This window comes from Chanos chanos, chromosome 6 (assembly GCF_902362185.1).
Source record: "Chanos chanos chromosome 6, fChaCha1.1, whole genome shotgun sequence".
Lineage (NCBI taxonomy): Eukaryota > Metazoa > Chordata > Actinopteri > Gonorynchiformes > Chanidae > Chanos > Chanos chanos.
Genome location: NC_044500.1, coordinates 46,574,558 through 46,594,246, shown reverse-complemented (window position 1 = coordinate 46,594,246; position 19,689 = coordinate 46,574,558). Strand labels below are relative to the sequence as shown.

Genomic DNA, 19,689 nt, shown 5'->3' with positions numbered 1-19,689 from the left:
GAAAAGGTGTGAATTTAAGAAGGGAGGAGAGGAGAGCAGTTCTGGACGATTGTTATTATTTTTGTTTGTTTGACTCTTTTTGTCCTATTAAGTAATATTACAATTTATAGTTTTTCTATTTTGCTTTTTTGCAGTTATGAAAGTAAATAATGTATAGTCCCAAATTGTACAGACCAGTGGGAAATGGATGTTTTTCTCTCTCTCTCCTCCCTGTACATAGAAAATGTTCTCTTTTTTCTTTTTTCTTTTTCTTTTTTTCTTTTTCTTGGCAAGAAGACAGTTTATCCTGCTAGAGGCAAAGAGAGGAGGCACTGAAGAAATTTGCTTTTTCTGTGATCCTTATAGTGGCGTTTTTTTTTTTTGTTTTTTTTTCCCCTTTTCTTTTTTTCCCCCTTCCTTGTGTCTATGATGAGTGAGCTGACAGAGGAGTGGTAATAGAGCTGCTTGCAGTTTATTTGGATGCAGTGGGGACACCAATGTTTATGGAGCTGACATCCCATGACCCATTCTGGAATTTCATACCTGCTCTGAAACGTTACCTTAAGGAGGGCAGTCAAAGGACGCTGTTAACCCCCCACCCCCTGCATCTCCACCCCCCCACCCCCAAAGCAGTATGACAGCTAGTTGTGCCTTTTCTTTGGTCTCTGTCTGCTCGTTGTGTTTGTTCTGTCATGTTTTTTTTTTTTTGTTTGTTTGTTTGTTTTTTAACCTCACCCCAACACCACTGTCCTGACTTTTCCATTCAGTAATCCTCCTGATCACTGGAGAAGACACCCCGCTCTGAATCACGGTATCCTTTGTTTTGGGGTGGAGGTAGAAACTCTGTTCAAAGTCATGTGCTATTAATTTAAAATGAGCACAAACAGTTAAATAAAAAAAATATTCACGTAGAAATGGCTTTGGTCGTTTGTATTCTGTTCTCTTTACATAAAGCAATAGGTGGAAATCTGTGAATAACTTTCTGATGTGCGTCGAGAGTCGGTGCACATATGCGAACTAACTGAAGTGAGGGCAACCAAGCCCAGAATAAACTCAGTTGTGACCAGTGAATAAGCACCAGGTTCCCCAGCTGAACTGTTCTTACATAAATGTCTCTCCTTAGCATGCAATCCTCATTTCTACCCCTCATAAATGAACTTCCAAGCAAGATATAACATTACGTACTTTACAGTGCGAGACTTAACTGTCAAGATTTATGACCTATAGTCAAGTGGCGATGTCATAGCAACACGCAGTTGTGCTTCTTAGAGTTTGAGGGGGCTAAAGAGAAAAACAAGGATGTGAATTCATGACGAGGAAACCAGGAATATTAATTAAAAAAATAGCGTCCATTAAAAAAATTAACCAATGTTTTCATCTCGGAAGCGTTAACGCATACAGAAAGTTTCTCCGAGACTACTCACGTAGATCCAGAGTAGAAAGAAATCAAATAAAAACGATACTCCCCCCCCCCCCCCCCTCCCTATCCAAACAGAGGTTAAAGTTCACAGGAAGCTGGGGGGCTGCCATTTTTCCCTAGCTAACATGTTAGATGCTAAAAAGACGAGGTGGGGATGATGTTGAACGCATGATTTAAATTTTGTTTTTTAATTCGACCATAGGGGCTTCAATCCCTTCGTATTCTCGTCTTCTTTGTTGCGCTCATTAAAAACGCGTTGTTGTTGAATGAGGGCGGTATGGAGAGAATTGAACCGCCGTGCAATTATTCCTCTTACATATACCAGGTGAGCAAGCATAGCACCGAGATGCTACACAACCTCAACATTCAGAGAAAAGATGGAGGCAGGTTTTGCGATGTGGTTTTACGCGTCGGGGAGGAGAGCTTTCCAGCCCATAAGGCGGTTCTAGCGGCGTGCAGCGAGTATTTTGAGTCGGTATTCAGCTGTCAGACCGAGGGCGACGGTGAAGCTAAAGAATTGGAGATGCATACAATAAGTCCTAAAGTTTTTAAAGACATATTGGACTTCGCCTATACCTCCAAGATTGTAGTGCGCCTGGAATGCTTCCCGGAGTTGATGACAGCGGCAAAGTTTCTGTTAATGCGCTCCGTCATCGAGATCTGTCAAGAGGTTATCAAACAATCCAACGTACAGATACGAGTCCCTCGCTCCCGGGGAGGGGACGTCAGTTTTTTTCGTGCTTCGGGGAGATCGGAGACATCGTACGCTCCTCCCGTTGACATGTCAAACGAGACTGGAGCTGTGTTTACCAACAATGGACAGCCCCACGGCGTTGACCGTGATCAGGCAACTGGTGCTTCACTGTCAAACGACAACTCCCAGACCACCGTACCGGGTCTGCAGACGGTAGACAGATTGGCCGTCTCGCCGTCAGATCTTACGGGTAACCCCTACCACGGTGGGGGCTCTCCGGGATCAAAGCGAGGCAGGGGACGGCCTAAGACAGCGGCGGCGATGGAGCTGATCACCCTCAATCACAACGCACCAAAAGCATTAGGGATATTCCCTTGTGGGATTTGTGGTAAAGTGTTTAGCGAAGCCGTGCGAATGAGGAACCACGAAGCGCAGCATGGAGCTTCCAGTGGTGGGGTCAGCGGCAGAAGAGACTTGGCTTCAGTGGGCCGCCCGACATTAATTGCACACTCACAGCCAGGGATGCATGAAAACGGACTGCCATCTCAAGTTGGCTTGGACAACACCCGCAAGAGAGAGAGGACAAGGCGTCATGTGGGATGCGATATCTGCGGAAAGGTTTTCAGCGACGTCTCTAAATTGAACAGACACAAACTGTCACATTCCGGCGAGAAACCATACGCATGCCCGGTATGTGGACTGCGTTTCAAGCGCAAGGACAGAATGTCGTACCATGTGCGTTCTCACAACGGATCACATTAATCGTAGCCCATGAATCTCCATGTAACCAATCTCGACAGAATTTATCGCTACTGAGTATACACGACAAAATGTATTTTCCAGTCATTTTGTGGTGTTACAGGCCTGTAGTAATGACAGACTTAAGGTTTTCCCACTCTCACACACATCCTCTGATCTCCACCTCAGCTCTGAACCCAGGAGGCCCTCAGTCCCAAAGCCACGGCCCTCATCGGACCAACCATTCTCAAAGGAGAGGGGGGAGCCCCCCCCCCCCCGCCAAATGGTTTGGCTCGGACGTGTTGCAGCAACCCCTCCCCTCAATGCCCTCCACTAAAGTCACCAGCGTGGACGTGCTGTGCCCCCCCCCACATGTCCCCCTCCCCCAGAACTGACGGACAGACACGAGATGAAACGGGACTCTTCCCATCTCAACCCCCCCTCCCCCCCTCACCTTTTAGTTTTAAAGAAAAAATGTGAACTTTAATTTCTACAATAATGTACAGATTCACGGAGCCCGACATGTCTACATGCTCTATATTAAAAAAAAGAAAAAATTTCAAGTAGTTTATTTTTCATTTTGGTTTTCTTGTGAAAAGCTGTGAATTTAAGAAGGGAGGAGAGGTGAGCAGTTCTGGACGATTATTTATTTATTTATTTATTTATTATTATCATTATTATTATTATTATTTATTATTGTTGTTGTTATTGGGTTTTTGTGACTTTTTTCCCTATTAAATAATATTACAATTTATAGTTTTTCTATTTTGCTTTTTTGCAGTTATGAAAGTAAATAATGTATAGTCCCAGATTGTACAGATCAGTGGGAAATGGAGGTTTTTCTCTCTCTCCTCCCTGTACATAGAAAATGTTCTCTTTTTTTCTGTTTTTTTCTTTTTTCTTTTTTTTTTTTTTCTTGGCAAGAAGACAGTTTATCCTGCTAGAGGCAAAGAAAGAGGAGGCACTGAAGAAATTTGCTTTTTCTGTGATCCTTATAGTGGCGGTTTTTTTTTCTTTTCTTTTTTTTCCCCCTTCCTTGTGTCTATGATGAGTGAGCTGACAGAGGAGTGGTGATAGAGCTGCTTGCTGTTGATCGGATGCAATGGGGACACCAATGTTTATGGAGCTGACATCCCATGATCCATTATGGAATTTCATACCTGTCCTGACTTTTCCATTCAGTAATCCTCTTGATCACTGGAGAAGACACCCCGCGGTATCCTTTGTTTTGGGGTGGAGGTTGAACAGAGTTTCTAAGTCATGTTCTATTAATTTAAAACGAGCACAAACAGTTAAATAAAAAATATTAATATAGAAATGGCTTTGGTCGTTTGTATTCTGTTCTGTTCATAACATATTTCCACCTATTGTTTTTTTAATAACTTTCTGATGTGCGTCGAGAGTCTGTGCACTTATGCGAACCAACTGAGGTGAGGGCAACCAAGCCCAAAATAAACTCAGTTGTGACCAGTGAATAAGCACCAGGTTCCCCAGCTGAACTGTTCTTACATAAATGTCTCTCCTTAGCATGCAATCCTCATTTCTACCCCTCATAAATGAACTTCCAAGCAAGATATAACATGGCAGTTAAGTCTCGCACTGTAAAGTACGTAAAGATTTATGACATATAGACAAGTGACGATGTCATAGCAACACGCAGTCGCGCTACCATTAGAGTCTGAGCGGTTCAATAACGTTGGCAGGTAACTTCACTGCGTTGTGCCTTAGAAATAAAGGATAACATAGAAGTAAACAGACGAAACCACCTCAGAGACACGCAGCATGTAAATTAGGGCTTTACTGACTATATGACACTGCACATGTAATTCGGTGTTATGTATCCAGATAAGAATCGACCATTTGAACTCCAGCAATGTATTGTGCTGGAGTCTGCCTGATGAGTTGAAAGGAAAAGCTAGATCGGGTTAAAAACGTGTCGCCGGGACGTTCGTATCAACGTCAGTTCAGGAAAAGAGGAATGTGCTTTCGCTTTTGGGATCACAAACGACAAACAGTTTAAGATTGGGAAGTACTTGTGTGTTGCACGCATTTATCAACTAGGGGTCTTCCATTGCAATGTATTGTGTTATCCCCGTCTGCCATTAGCTGAAACAATGCCCGAAGAGGAGAGACTGTATGTGTGTAGTGTACAATGGGGGAGGGGGTCGTTAGCGGGGGAGGGGGCTTTAGAGAAAAACAAGGATGTGAATTCATAACGCCCCAGCGGGGGGAGAAACCAGGAAGATTAACAAAAATACAGTGTCCATTAAAAATTTAGCAACGTTTTCATTTCGGAAACGTTAACGAACGCAGAAAGTTTCTCCGAGACTACTCAAACTCTACACAGATACAGAGTAGGCTTACTCTATTCCCGCCAGGAGCAGAAAAAAAATAAAATAAAAACGATACTCCCCCCTCCCTCCATCCAAACAGAGGTTAAAGTTCACAGGAAGCTGGGGGGCTGCCATTTTTCCCTAGCTAACATGTTAGATGCTAAAAAGACGAGGTGGGGGGTGGTCTTCGACGCATGATTTAAATTTTGTTTTTTAATTCGACCATAGGGGCTTCAATCCCTTCTTCGTATTCTCATCCTCTTTGTTGCGCTCATTAAAAACGCGTCGTTGTTGAATGAGGGCGGTATGGAGAGAATTGAACCGTCGTGCAATTATTCCTCTTACACATACCAGGTGAGCAAGCATAGCACCGAGATGCTACACAACCTCAACATTCAGAGAAAAGATGGAGGCAGGTTTTGCGATGTGGTTTTACGCGTCGGAGAGGAGAGCTTTCCAGCCCATAAGGCGGTTCTAGCGGCGTGCAGCGAGTATTTTGAGTCGGTATTCAGCTGTCAGACCGAGGGCGACGGTGAAGCTAAAGAATTGGAGATGCATACAATAAGTCCTAAAGTTTTTAAAGACATATTGGACTTCGCCTATACCTCCAAGATTGTAGTGCGCCTGGAATGCTTCCCGGAGTTGATGACAGCGGCAAAGTTTCTGTTAATGCGCTCCGTCATCGAGATCTGTCAAGAGGTTATCAAACAATCCAACGTTCAGATACTCGTTCCTCCCTCCCGGGGAGGGGACGTCAGTTTTTTTCGTGCTTCGGGGAGCTCGGAGACATCGTACGCTCTGCCCGTTGACATGTCAAATGGGACGGGGTCTGTTTCGAATGGAGCTGTGTTTACCAACAATGGACAGCCCCACGGCGTTGACCGTGATCAGGCAACTGGTGCTTCACTGTCAAACGACAACTCCCAGACCACCGTACCGGGTCTGCAGACGGTAGACCGACTGGCCGTCTCGCCGTCAGATCTTACGGGTAACCCCTACCACGGTGGGGGCTCTCCGGGATCAAAGCGAGGCAGGGGACGGCCTAAGAAAGCAGCGGCGATGGAGCCGATCACCCTCAATCACAACACTCCAAAAGAACTAGGGATATTCCCTTGTGGGATTTGTGGTAAAGTGTTTAGCGAAGCCGTACGGTTGAGGAACCACGAAGCGCAGCATGGAGCTTCCAGTGGAGGGGTCAGCGGCAGCGGAGACTTGCCTTCAGTGGGCGGCCCGACATTAATTGCACACTCACAGCCAGGGATGCATGAAAACGGACTGCCATCTCAAGTTGGCTTGGACAACACCCGCAAGAGAGAGAGGACAAGGCGTCATGTGGGATGTGATATCTGCGGGAAGGTTTTCCGCGATGTCTATCACTTGAACAGACACAAACTGTCACATTCCGGCGAGAAACCATACGCATGCCCGGTATGTGGACTGCGTTTCAAGCGCAAGGACAGAATGTCGTACCATGTGCGTTCTCACGACGGATCGGTAGGGAAACCATACGTCTGTCAAAACTGTGGGAAAGGTTTCTCAAGGTGAGTGTTGCTAAACAGCCGTATGTGTTCTGGCATGTTGTAACATCAGCCAATTTGAGGTGTTATTCAAAAACTATTTTAGCAAGAGACAGAACCCTTTCTGAATCCTCCAGCGATTTTAAGCCAAATGAAAGCTACTTATGTTGAAGAGACATTGTTTTCATTTTGAGCTCGTAGGGCTGGTTTTCCAGACTAGCACCGAGATTAGTCCTGACCTGTATTTCATCTGAAGGGAGAATTATCCTCTCAGAAAGTGATTTTGTCTGGCTCTACCTTTAATCCTCACTCGAGAAAATCGTTTTATTTGGATCTGGTGCTTCCTTTAAAAAATACACACACACACACACACACACACACACACACATACTTATATCTATATCTATATCTATATCTATATATATATATATCGATAGATAGATGTACAAATAGATAGATAGATATTTGAGCCATTTGATTTGATTAGAGCACGAGCTGCCTTCATAGCCAAAGTTGGGTACTCAGTAAAGGGACTTATTTCCTAATTATTTAAATTAATTAGCCAGCTCACCCTGAGCCGAAAAATGTGTCTTTTCAAAGCTCTTCATTACCATTATATGTCCTTTTTCATTGAAATGTAGAGACAGTATTGACTTAAATAGCTGTCTAAATAAGCAGAACTCTCAGCCCACAGGAGTTGTGTAGGAGGAATAATATCTACTGCCTTTTCATTGAAGGGTGTAATAATACAGTTACATTGTTGAGGTTGTTTGCATCAGACCCTTTAAACTGTAAGTGCCAAAGGCCATCTGCTTCTGCATTTTTGTCTATGTGTATGTGTGTGAGTGTGTATGTCAGCAGGCCCTGACCTTCTCTTTGATTATACTGTCTTTTTATTGTTGTTTACAGGCCTGATCATCTGAATGGACATATAAAACAAGTTCATACGACAGAGAGACCCCACAAGTGTCAGGTACAGGGTTACAGCATCTTACTAATCGAGTTCTTCTTCTCTTTTTCAGAAAAAGATACTCCTCTTTTATACAGTCCTCCTTTATTTGCAGTTCATGTTTAAACGTATACATCAAACGCCTTTACCCATAATCCTTCATGCCTTTTTTTACCCATAACCCCTCACTTTCTTACCCATAACCCTCTCTGTGTAGCAGCTTAGGCTCATTGTCAGCGTGTTCTGCCTCACACTGTTTCACAGATTTGTAACGCGTCCTTTGCGACGCGTGATCGTCTGCGGTCCCATCTGGCGTGCCACGAGGACAAGATCCCGTGCCAAGTTTGTGGCAAGTTTTTGCGGGCGGCCTACATGACCGACCACCTCAAGAAACACAGCGAAGGGCCTCACAACTACTGCGGCATATGCAACAAAGGTAGCGCACACACACACACACACACACACACACTAGCTCTATTCACCCAGCTCCCACTGGATAGGTACTGCTGATGTGCAGCATCTCCAGTAAATCTGAGAGGGCCAAAGTTATAAGGCTTGATCGAGGAAAAAACGAGAATCGGAGCAAAACGTCCTAATGAAACGTGATTAAACTGTCTGTCATTTGCTTGTGTTTAGAGTCTGTTCTCTTCTCTGTTGCTGTGCCTTTTAGCCACGAATCTAGATGACCTTTCCAGTGGTGGTTTTACACTTAGACACACGTGGTTTTGGTATTAATATAAAAGAACACAAGAGAGCTTATCACATGGATAGTAGAGGCTCATTGTAGAGTCATTGCTATAAAGTTATTATAAGCATATGTAATATGTTGTAGTATATAAGTATGTAATATTTAACAGTAAGTGAAAGTCATTGAAAACAAGCAGCACTTTTAAAATGATCTAGGGGAAACGCAGGAACATTCAGACGAGGTAAACTGGCCCGCTGCACTTGAATTGATCAGTGGTCCTGTAGTTTGAATAGCAGTTCCAAGCAGCCCAGACTCTTATCAGTAGCCAAATCGGCAGCCCTTGGTTTGTTACGGAGTGTATCTTTGTCTTTTGTCTGACTGCTGTTAGTATTTTTTGCAAGTTGCGTGTTAAATTGTAGTCACTAGTTGTGAAAAATAATTCCAGTTACTTCAGTGAAACTGCAGGTAGTCATGGAAACAATGGCAAAAGCTTTCGACGCTAGTGTTGTCGGTCACTGAGGAAATTTATGTTACTAATTTGGAGAAAATGAACATTAGTCGTCATGGTAATCGATAAATAAAACGCGCCCGCCGGGTCTCATTTAAAGCTGAGACAACAGTCCTGGAAAACTATTTGAAGTGTCCTCATGAGCACTGGTCTTTGTCAAGTTCAGGAAGGCAACTGATGACGCACGGATTAATTAAAAAAAAAAAAAAACATCTTTCGTCTGTCAACTTGGTGACCATACAAGTCGTCGTGGCTGTGGAGTGAGACTTGCGAACGTTAAACTGCAATGAGAGAAATGCGGAGAAGCTGAGAGGTGATGAGCCCTGTTGTTTTCTCTCTCTCTCTCTCTCTCTGAATAGCCGTAAATTACTGCGTCAGCGCCAGCGGGACAAGCAGCAGATGCACGTTTCACGATGGTTTTGTTTATCAGGGAGGTAATGGTTCGTTCACCAGTTTGATTTTTTTTTTCCACAGCGTAAGCGATGGGACAGGGACGTTACTTACATGGGAAAGGGTTCGCTGGACATTTGACTGGGAGGAGCTAGAGCGAGGGTGGAGGGTGTGCCTTTGTTGTGTGTTATTCCCCCCCCCCCCCCCCCCCCTTTGTTTGTCTTATGTTCCTCTGTGTTGGTCTCAGGTTTTTCCACTGCGTCCTACTTAAAGGTGCACATAAAAACGCACCACGGCGCCCCCCTGCTTTCCGCCGCTGCGCCGCACCCGTTCCACGAGCCGCGCGCCGAGCCTCAGCCGCACAACGGCGCCCCCTACCACTCAGGACGGCAGTGCGCAGTGGAAGGCAAGGCCGCCGCCCGTCCCGACGATTATGCCGCTTGCATCGTCGCTTGTTTCACCCACTCGCGCGCTGTTGTTCATGTGTGGGCCTGGCACTGCATCTGCCTGTACACACACGCACACACACACACACACACTTTTTATCAGCTCAGCTCTAATGCATAGCTTCTGGCAGATTCCCATCCTTCATTTTGCCACTTGGAACAAGGGTGCATTTATCATGGGTCTATAAGCCCAGACATGAAACCATTTGATTTTTTTTTCCCGCTCGTTTTGTTTCGTTTTGTTTTGTTTCGTTTTGTTTTTTGGCTTTTAGTCCAGTGCATCAAGTGGCCTGTCTCCGTCCTTTTCTACACAGGTTGGGGATCTGTTTCGGTTTGTAACTGCACAGATTACAACTGCTTATCGTAGTCTGTCATTTCAGCGTTGTCTGTTGAATAAAAACAGAACTGTCTTGTTTAACGTTCGCTTGACTGAAAGAGGTAAATGAGTAATTGCTGAAATACTTTTATGATCAGATATGCATGTATGAATGACATGGGAGGACATGTCTATTTCTCAATTCCCAGTTTCAGGCATTTGTGGAAAACGAGGTTTAAATTCAATTACAAACACCCCTGACTTTTTTAGCAGTTGCAGTCTTTCCCAGATTCAGTCCTGGGAATTTGTGTGATTCCACAAATTTATCCCCCCTCCACCCCCCGCCAATAAAGTTCTTAGGTTACAAGTTGAATCAGATTCAGACAGAACAACAACAAAAAAGTTGTTTGGACAGGTCCTGTTCCGTGTAAAAAAACAAAACAAAAAAAAAAAACCCTTGTCCCAACAACAGTGGCACATTTTTCTCATGGCGTTGTACTAAGGGCTCATGTTCTCAGCTTTGCCTCGTACAAGTACCGTCCTCATAGGTCGACGTCCTAGTTAGCATGGCAGCACGTGCTATGCCTGTCACACTGAGTCATGTTCATCACATGCAGGCTGGGACAGTCTCTAATATTGCATGTTTTAATATGCACATACATACTGCCTGTGTTGACCCTTTTTTTTTTCTGGCTTTGATGGACCTTTTTTTCAAACTATTATTGCCATAGAAACCAGCAGCCTGTTTCTGGGTATGCAGGTGCAAGGATACTAGGTACAAAGACAGAGCTGCAGAACAAGGGATTTTTTTTTGTTTGTTTTGTTTTTTTTCCCTGTTTTCTTTCTTTTTTTATTTTTTGTAATAGCGAGAGCATGTCACTGTAAACTTGGCAGTTATTTCAGGGTTTGACAGTTTTTGAAAGGTGAGGCTTTAAGAGCTTGAAAACGTGGTTAAAGTGGGAAACTTCTGAAGCTGAAAAGTGCATCTGGTCATAAAGTGGAAGAAATGTTTTAGAGTGAAGTCTTTTTCTTTCTTTCTTTCTTTCTTTCTTTCTTTCTTTCTTTCTTTCTTTCTTTCTCTCTCTTTTGAGGAGGCATGGCTTTAGTAGAAGGAACCAGGAAGTCTTTTTTTTTTTTTCTTTTTTAAGTTAGAGATTTGATTTGAGTTTGAGGCTTAGGTACTGGTTAGCGTGAAGTTGTATAAAAGACGTGCAGTTATTGAAACCCATATAAAATAAAATAACGCATAGGTGACGAATTACAATATTGATGGGTTTATTGAGACCACAGATGACGGAAACAGAGAAGTCTGCTGGTTTGGCATTTAATACGGAAAAAAAGATTCATTCTCTTTATACTGCCATCCCTGCACAGTGACCAGTTTCGTTTTCTCGTTCTGTTGTGTCCGCAACAGGTCTTTTTTTTGTTTTGTTTTGTTTTTGGTTTTTGTTTTTTTTTCCATCTATGGAAAGTTCTAGAATGACCAAGACTGATGGTGACCGGTTAGTCCTCAGTCTGATTGTACCTGGTCTGTCTTTTTATCTGTTTTTTTTTGTTTGTTTGTTTGTTTGTTTGTTTTTCCTGCTCCTCTTTGCTGGCTTGGCTCGGGGCGGTGGTTTGGGGGGGGGGGTGGGGGTTTCTCCAGATCTCTGTGCCAGCCGTCGGCTTCTCGTCACCTTCCCTGAGACGGAGGGGCGATTTCGTGGGCTCGCTGGACCCCCGGTGCTCCCCCAGCCCGGCCCGCCAACCCTCAGCCTGCAGCCTGACGTCCTCCTGGGCAAGTCGGGTCCACCTCCCTATTTCTGGGAGTGTCGGCCCACCGGGGGGGCAGGTTTCCCGGTCCACGGACCTCTCGCAGGTCAGTACGGGGCCAGCAGGTGGGGGGGGGGGGGTGTGAGCCATGGGTGTGTGAGACTAAGCCTGATCCATGGGATGGTGTGTGTTTGTTGTAGCGTGGAGATTGAGGCTTTGTCAGCGGTTGAAGGTGTGGTTGGAGTTAGAGACCAAGGGAGGAGGGGGAGGGTTAAAACACACGTTTTGGCCAGAGATGTTCAGTTGACCGGATGATTGACGGCTGTGTTAGAAGCTCACTCTCTAAACCAGCTGCACAGTCGCCACATATCCCGAGGACTGACGTTTCCTCAGCGGCCTTTTTACGGTTTTCACTTTTGATTTTTGGAATTTCATAATCGAGTAGATTATTAAAAAAAAAAAAAAGAGAGAGATTGCTAGTCATATGACTCACACACAAAGATGTCGTTTTTTTGTTTTTTGTTTTTTTTTTTTAATGATTGGTACGTTTCCTTTTTTTCCTCTTGTTTTCTGTTTTTCACTACGTTTTAGCCAACACGTGTGTATCTACATCGGTGCTAAGTTCCAGACCTCATTTTTAAGGTCACAGAAGTAGAGCGACGTATCGTCTTTTTGTCGTCTAATATCGTCATTGCGGTATATATCTCCGTGATGAACGCATCGCAAAGGGCTGCGATGTCAGAGCGGTGGAGACTCATTAAAGCTGAAAACGGAGAGGACGAGAGCACGGGAGTAGAACAACTCTAGCTTGACCCTCGTGAACCTCTACGGGTTATAGAGAGAGGTGGAGAGCTGCAAAAACAAGGACCATGTGAAACATTCGATTAACAGACTTCAGCTGAAGAGTCCTGAAGAAGTGACTGAAACTGTGGATGTACGTGGGACATAAACAGGGGATTCGATGCTGGAAAAAAAAAGGGAAAGTGCATCCGTCCTGGTTATAAAAGACTTACCTGTTTGCAAACGCAGGTTTCCCACAGAACCTGCACAGGTGTTAGATAAACTTTGTAAAAAAAAAAAAAAAAATTAAAAAAAAAGAAGGATGAAAATCATTTTGATTTCATTACACAGCAAACAGAATCTATTCATTCGAGGGTCTTGGGCTTATCCTCACAGCATGTACAAATTGTACACTTTAATCTCTGTTTTATCTTATCTCATATCACCATCGCCTGATCCAAAAGCTTATTGCGTGCGTGGCATATTTTATCTGTATCGTGCAGCCCTACTCAGAAGTGAACTACTGAGCGGATGTGGTGGTTTATAGGGGAAGGTCCTTTAAAAAACATTTTCGAAAGAAAAATGCTCTAGTCTGTGTTGCTGACATCATCAACAAGGATCTGGTTTTTTTTTTTACCACGTAACCTTCAAAAAACTGTTGGTTGTACAGCCTGCGTCAAGACATCACAATTTCCATGAGCTGTTTACCAGAAGATCCTACGACTCTTAATGCAAATAAATGGGCTCATGTCATTTGGGCTGTATTACTTTGCGTGGGAGCCATCTACCACGGTTGAGAGACAGTCCAAACATGTCTGTAACCAGAACACGTCTGAGTTTCTGTGGGACCTGCATACCTTCCCACCGTTAGCCATTAGTTACGTTCATTAGTCATCAGTTACGCTAAAACTTCTGTGAGCTGAAGTGCTCGGTCGTTAAGTCATTCGTAACGTTCAGGTTGTTTGCAGGTGACCTACTCTGTGGGTTTTGTAACATCTTCCCCCCTCTCACTTGCCTTTGTCTAACCTGTGTGTGTCTGAGTTGGTGTTGGTACTGTTTCCAAACTACTTTGTTTTTTTTGTGTGCGTGTGTGTGCGTGTGTGTGCGTGTGTGTGCGTGTGTGTGTGTGTGTTCTGCACCTCTGAAAAAAGAAAGAATACCTTTGTACTTCAGTAACTGCCAGAAATAATGTTTGACGCCAAAGTGTGTCTTAGCGGCGTGCCAGAAATCAGAAGGAAGACTACATTAAGTGACTTTTTAATTGCGGTATTTAGTAATCAGACAGCCTCTGATGAATAAAAATTTCTCAGACAATATATTCTTCAGTTCATCTGGGTCTGCGAAAAGAAACGTTATCAGCCGATCTGGTCGTTGTAGATGTTGCATAATATATACCAAAAAAAAAATTAACACGCAGGAGAAGATGTGAACTTCTGCGAGGTTGTGCGCTGTGAGATTGCCCCTGGAACCAGCCGTGCTGTGTCAGGTCACTGGCATCCTGCCTGAGAACACACATCGGTTTTGTTTCCATTGCATGGACTCTGCTCTGTGGATGCCTGTACCCTTAGCCATTAGAACGATGGGCTTCTAGTTGTTCTGAAATCTTGCTTTCCCCCCTAGTAGACTCTTCCATCTGTGGGTGGTATTTTCCGTGAACTGAAACAGGCTTGATACAGCGCTGCTCTCATTCGCAGACCACAAGTTTAGATCTTCTGCAGACGTCAGTCTTACTTGGCCTTGGGCACCAGCAACAGATTTAGCATGCCTTGCCTAATGTGAGGTTTTCTCTCTCTCTCTCTCTCTCTCTCGCGCTCTCTCTCTCTCTCTCTCTCTCTCTCCCTCCCTCTCTCTCTCTCACTTTCTCGCTCTCTCTCTCTCTCTCTCTCTCGCTCTCTCTCTCTCTCTTTATCCCCCTTTTCTCTCTGTCCCTAAACCCTCCTGTCTCTTCTTGCCATTTTGCCCCGGACCCCCCCCGCTCTGTGTTTACCTCAGACGGGCAGGAGAATGCTGGGAAGTGCCCCCATCAGGATTCTGAGAGTTCAGACACGTCCTTTGGCGACCTTTCCAACGGGACTGAGCTCAAACCGACCCAGCACAAGGCGGAGGGCGAGGGACTGGACCCTCCTTTCGCCTGCAACGGGATGACCGGGGGCGGGACCGCGGCAGGGGCGGCGGCGGCGTCGTCGTCGGACGGATCCAAACTCAAAAGCTCGGACCCGGAGAAGAAGCACGCCTGCAGCCAGTGCGGGCAGACCTTCCGCACCAAGTCCTACCTCAACAAACACCAGCACAGGGTGCACGGACACAGGGGGCAGAAAGGACTGGGAGACCTCGGCTCCGCGCTGGGCTCTCCGTTCTCTCCCCAGCAGAACATGTCCCTGCTGGAATCCTTCGGCTTTCAGATTGTCCAGTCGGCGTTTGCGTCCTCGTTGGTGGACTCAGAGGTGGGAGGTAGTGGTTTGGGACTGGGAGACAAGTGACTGCTGCAGGGTGTCGGTTACCTTCCCCACCCGAACCCCCCCCCCCCCCCCCCCCCCCCGCTCCGTATCGGCCCATCCCTCTGATGGATAAGACTTTGGAAATTAGCCACAAATATTAATCCATCATTACCGTTTGGTCTCTCCCCTCCCCTCTCTAACGCCATACTCAAAACACAGTTCTACCTTTTGAAAAATGTCGTCTTTTTTTTCTTTTTCTTTTTCTTTTTTTTTCCTCTGTCTTGTTTGACGTTGCCAACATGGAATCTTTTTTGTTTTCTCGTTGTGGTAAAGCAGCTAATCAGCTTCTTTTTTTTTTTTTTTTTTGATCTATTTGATTCAAACAGGATCAGGTTATGTTCATGTTTTGTTCATTTTGCAGTTTGGACTTTCTGTTTGTTTGGTTTTTTTCTTTTAAGCCTTTTTTTTTTTTTTTTTTTTTAAATCACTCATCATTAACTCTATATTAAGATGCACGCTAAGGTTAATCTTCTGTAAGATTTCGCAGTGCTTCAGACTTTAAACTTTTACAAAATCACGCTTCCATTCTGACGAGTAAAAAAAAAAAAAAACAACAAAAAAAAAACAACCAAACAAAAAAAAAAAACCTACTTAACCCGCGACCTCTAGTAGTTTCTTACCTAATCAAAACGTGTGAAAATATCAAATTTTTGGATGCAAAACATGTCTGTCAAAGGCCTTCTCCTCAGGCTTGTTATCTCTGCTGGGCAGGAGACCTGTCGGTGACACCGGGATGAGAGGTCGGTGGTAGGAAAGCCTGATGAAGTGCCGTGATTTCTCACATACTCAAACGTTTTTCCTCACTGCAGTATTCCTAGCATTCCAGTATCCTACAGATGGAAACCTCAAACGACGTCTTTTTCAGGGTCAGTGTTGTGCCAACGAAATGGAAAAAATGATCTCCCGTTTTAGTCTTGTTTTAAAAAAAATAACGACGCCACGTGCTCCACAGCTGTTGGCGACATACTGGGTAACGCTCAAGGTCACTGAGGACTATTTGGTTGTGAATAGTTTTATTTTGTATCAACCTTTTTTTTTTTATTTCATTTCTTTCTTTTTTTTTTTTTTTGGTCATTTTTCTTTTGTAACAGACAGTGTCACAGAAAACAGCTTACACAGTGTCCAGGGCGGTTCTGTGTTTTTGTTTGTTTGTTTGGTTGGTTGGTTGGTTGGTCGGTTTCCCTTTTCGATTTTCCTGTGATAGCACTAACCTTTAACGTGACCCTAAACCCCACTTCCACCTCAAACCATTAGTGAACCCATCAAGATAACCATGGCCAGGGAGCCAGTCAGCAGAGAGAATTCACTGGTTTTCTAGTCTGAGATGTTTATGTAATCTTCTGTGTAAATGAACGACCGTAAGCTTAGCTATTGACTGTTGTTAGGCAGCACTTAAAGGCGGTTCTGTCCCTTTTACAACCATTAAGAGTGGAGGTTAAGGTTAGCAGTGACAATGGAAAAGATTTCATCAGTAATATCTTATGACAGTGAGTGGTAACTCTGCATATTTTACAGCATCTACAATATTATACAGGATATTTAAAAAAAAACGAAAGGAAAAAAAAGATTTAAAAAAAAAAAAAAAACCTCATGTCATGCTGCTCAAGAAATCCTGATTGGCTCAGAGCATTTCAGTCTGTTTCGTACGTAAACCCTGTCTCTCACTAACGATTGCTGTCACATTTCCAACAGTTTTGTTTTCCCATTAGTGTGGTATTTTAGAGGGTCAGCTCCTTGTTTTGTTTTGGTTTTGGGGTTTTTTTTTTTTTTTTTGTGTGTGTGTGTATGTGTGTTTATTACAGAATAGTTTTAAAATACCCAACAGGGACCAATTTCAGGTTTGACTTTAAATTCTAGTGAGAAAGGAAGAATATATTTTATTAACTTATTATTAATATTATTGTCCCTGTCTGCTTTGTACACAGAAAGGTTTATATGAGTTACTGTTGAAAATCTAGTTTTTGCGCTGTGCTACATTTGGTCAGATTTAGCCCACAGACAGGACACGCGCGCACGATAGCTTTAGCACTGCATGTTTAGGAGTATGAAGGGGTGTGTGTGTGTGTGTGTGTGTGTGTGGGAAGATGTAACAAATGTGTGCTCCCCATTATGTAAACCTTTGTCTTCAGAATGTAATCAAAAATCAGAGGGCTTTGCTTTTGTTTATTTTTTTTTGGTTTGTTTTTGTTTTCATGACTAGACAATTGGACAGTTGTTTTCTTCTAAACATTCCTTCTTAACTTATACTCTTAACTACTATTGTCATGTGTATATAACAATCATGCGGGTGTATATGTATATGTGTGTGCGTGTGTATATATATATATATATATATATATATATATATATATATGTGTGTGTATGTATATGTATGTATGTATATATATATATATATAGCACACCAGCTTTGACCATTCAGTTCATCTACATCTACATGAACTGGATTTCTGTATATAAATACTTGTTCTTTGGCCCTTGATGGATGGATGAATGAGAGATTGTAAGGAGGAAAATAATTTTGAGTCACAAAGTTTATGTTAAATTAATTTTTGTAAAGACAATGCTATCCTTTTGTTGCTTCTGGTTGTCTTATCTGTTTCTGTGTGTGTGAAATCATATATATATATATATATATATATATATATATATATATATATATACACACACACACAGTCATCCTGTGAGTGTGTGAGTGTGTGTGTGTGTGTGTGCGCGCCCGAGTGCCAGTGTGGTGTCGTCTTTTGGGTGAATGCGATTGGTTCATCACTGTTATTCCCGCCCCAGCCTAGAGATAGCCCTCCACTCATGAAATTGCCCCCTTACTTTTCCCAGCAGGCTTAGGCTCACCCTGTGCTTGGCAAACACCTCGTGTATAAAGGGGATATTGCAGTGGCAGGGGACGTGTGGTCGGCTGGTAGACCAGCACCTGTCAGCATTTGGCCACACTGACTAATGCGGAGTTGTTTTTGAAACGAGTTTCTTTATTTTTTGACCCAAACAGGACAGAGTTTCTGTGTTGTGACCTGTAATCGGTTTCAAATTGATTCAGATAAGAGTCGACAAAACGGTCACACCACACGTCACAACCGTGACGCTTCTGGCAAAGGACACCCTTTAAACAATGCCGTACTCGAAGGTCAAAGTAGCATTTACCAAACAATGTGTAGTATTTGAGCACTCCAAAAATCCATCTGTGTCATTCAGTGTGCCATCTCAGACTGACATTGTCATCCTTTGGTCCTGGGGGGAAAAAAAAAAAAAGCCAAAACAACAACAAAAACTGTGTTGGAGGAGTGGAAATATGACTGATCTTATTCTCTGAGAAAAGTCTGTCGCTGTTTTCTTCTGTGCATTGGTTGATTCACTGGAATTATACTTGTATTCAGTCTTCTCTCTCTCTCTCTCTCTCTCTCTCTCTCTCTCTCTTTCTCTCCCTCTCTTTTTCTGGCTTGGGTCTTAGTTCATTTGTATGTTGCAAAGTGCCTTCCCAATAATGATTGCAAACAGGGATGGGATGGAGACGAAGAGGACCTATATTGACGTTGACCGTATACAAACAGAAGCAGCTTGCATTCTGACACTTTTGTACACAGACCGTGCACACAGATAAAAATGTACATTTGTATATGTACGTTCGGTATTCTACCTTTCTCTCTCTCTCTCTCTTTTTTTTCCCCCTTTTTTCTTTTTTTTTGGGGGGGGGGGGGGGTTCTCTTACTATGCTGTTTCTCTGACATTTATGTGGTGACCTGTAAGTCATTTTTTTGGACATTTCGATATACGCATACTTTTCTATAGTTGTTTGGTTTTTGTACACTGTTTCTGAGTCTGGGCTCTCTGTCGATTTGCTACAGAGATGGGTATAAAAAATAAAAATGTATTTAAAACTTTGTTTGTTTCAAGTGTGGTTTTCGAGACGATTCGGGCCAACGCGGGTTTGAAGATTGAAGATTCCAGAGAGAGATTAGGTAACATCCTGTGAAAATCAGTAGGTGTTGACATGTTTGACTGGGGATTTGTCTCCCTTGGTTTGACCCACTGGGTTCAAGCCAGTGCATGTGTTGCTGCAGAGGTTTCCAGCCAGATGTATCTGGTCCGTTAGTGCTAATGCAGATTAATGGGAAACTGTGTACTTTAACCTGTCTGATCCACCAGGATAACTGTTATATTTATTTATTCATTCATTCATGTGCATACACTGTAATGTTTTTCATGTAACTCTGGAGTAACGCAGAACTATACATCTCACAGTTTAATACATGATCAGATATAGCAGACAGTTGCAGCTTCTTAACTGTTGATTTCACCTGATCTCAAATTACATATTTACAGGTTCTCGCACAAAAACTGTAAATAGCCCCAAATATATAGAATCTAACATTTTCAGAGTCATTTGGTTGTGACGTGGAGTTTGGCACTGACCAACAGCTAAAGAAGGGTAATAAAAATATGTACATATTGATACAAAGGCAATATTGAACGATGGACCAATGAAGGAGATAAAATGATTGGGGGGGCAGGGGGGTTATAACTTGGTAGCGAGGGCTAAGTCATCCTTGTCGGAGTCCTTAGCTCTGTTCTTATAGTTTAGCTTGTTGAAATCTTCTGTGATTTCCACCATCGTCTTCCCTTTGGTTTCTGGGATGAAGAACAACAGGAACGCGGCGCTGAAGACACAGTA

At 43.4% G+C, this 19,689-nt stretch overlaps 3 protein-coding genes across 4 annotated transcripts in view; 2 read left to right on the top strand and 1 right to left on the bottom strand.

Moving 5' to 3' along the window:
• Positions 1-1,673: 1,673 nt before the first annotated feature.
• Positions 1,674-2,913, top strand: LOC115815539 (POZ-, AT hook-, and zinc finger-containing protein 1-like). The gene has a single exon (XM_030778497.1). It carries the CDS (start codon positions 1,677-1,679, stop codon positions 2,853-2,855), a length of 1,179 nt encoding a protein of 392 aa, XP_030634357.1. The 5' UTR covers positions 1,674-1,676; the 3' UTR covers positions 2,856-2,913.
• A 2,442-nt stretch (positions 2,914-5,355) lies between these two features.
• On the top strand, positions 5,356-14,997 carry LOC115814571 (POZ-, AT hook-, and zinc finger-containing protein 1-like). 2 transcript variants are annotated; one of them, XM_030777461.1, is made up of 7 exons: positions 5,356-6,385; positions 6,419-6,705; positions 7,591-7,654; positions 7,895-8,066; positions 9,464-9,610; positions 14,503-14,616; positions 14,677-14,997. In XM_030777461.1, the coding sequence occupies exons 1-7, from the start codon at positions 5,471-5,473 to the stop codon at positions 14,988-14,990; spliced, it is 2,013 nt and encodes a 670-aa protein (XP_030633321.1). In that variant the 5' UTR covers positions 5,356-5,470; the 3' UTR covers positions 14,991-14,997. The 2 variants fall into 2 exon arrangements, with proteins under 2 accessions (XP_030633321.1, XP_030633322.1); XM_030777462.1 differs by lacking the exon at positions 9,464-9,610.
• Positions 14,998-19,533: 4,536 nt separating this feature from the next.
• LOC115815476 (solute carrier family 2, facilitated glucose transporter member 11-like) overlaps positions 19,534-19,689 on the bottom strand; it is a 7,536-nt gene continuing 7,380 nt past the window's right edge. Inside the window, exon 11 of the mRNA XM_030778430.1 lies at positions 19,534-19,689. This exon is cut by the window's right edge and continues 39 nt beyond it. Coding sequence (XP_030634290.1) covers positions 19,534-19,689 — 156 coding nt within the window.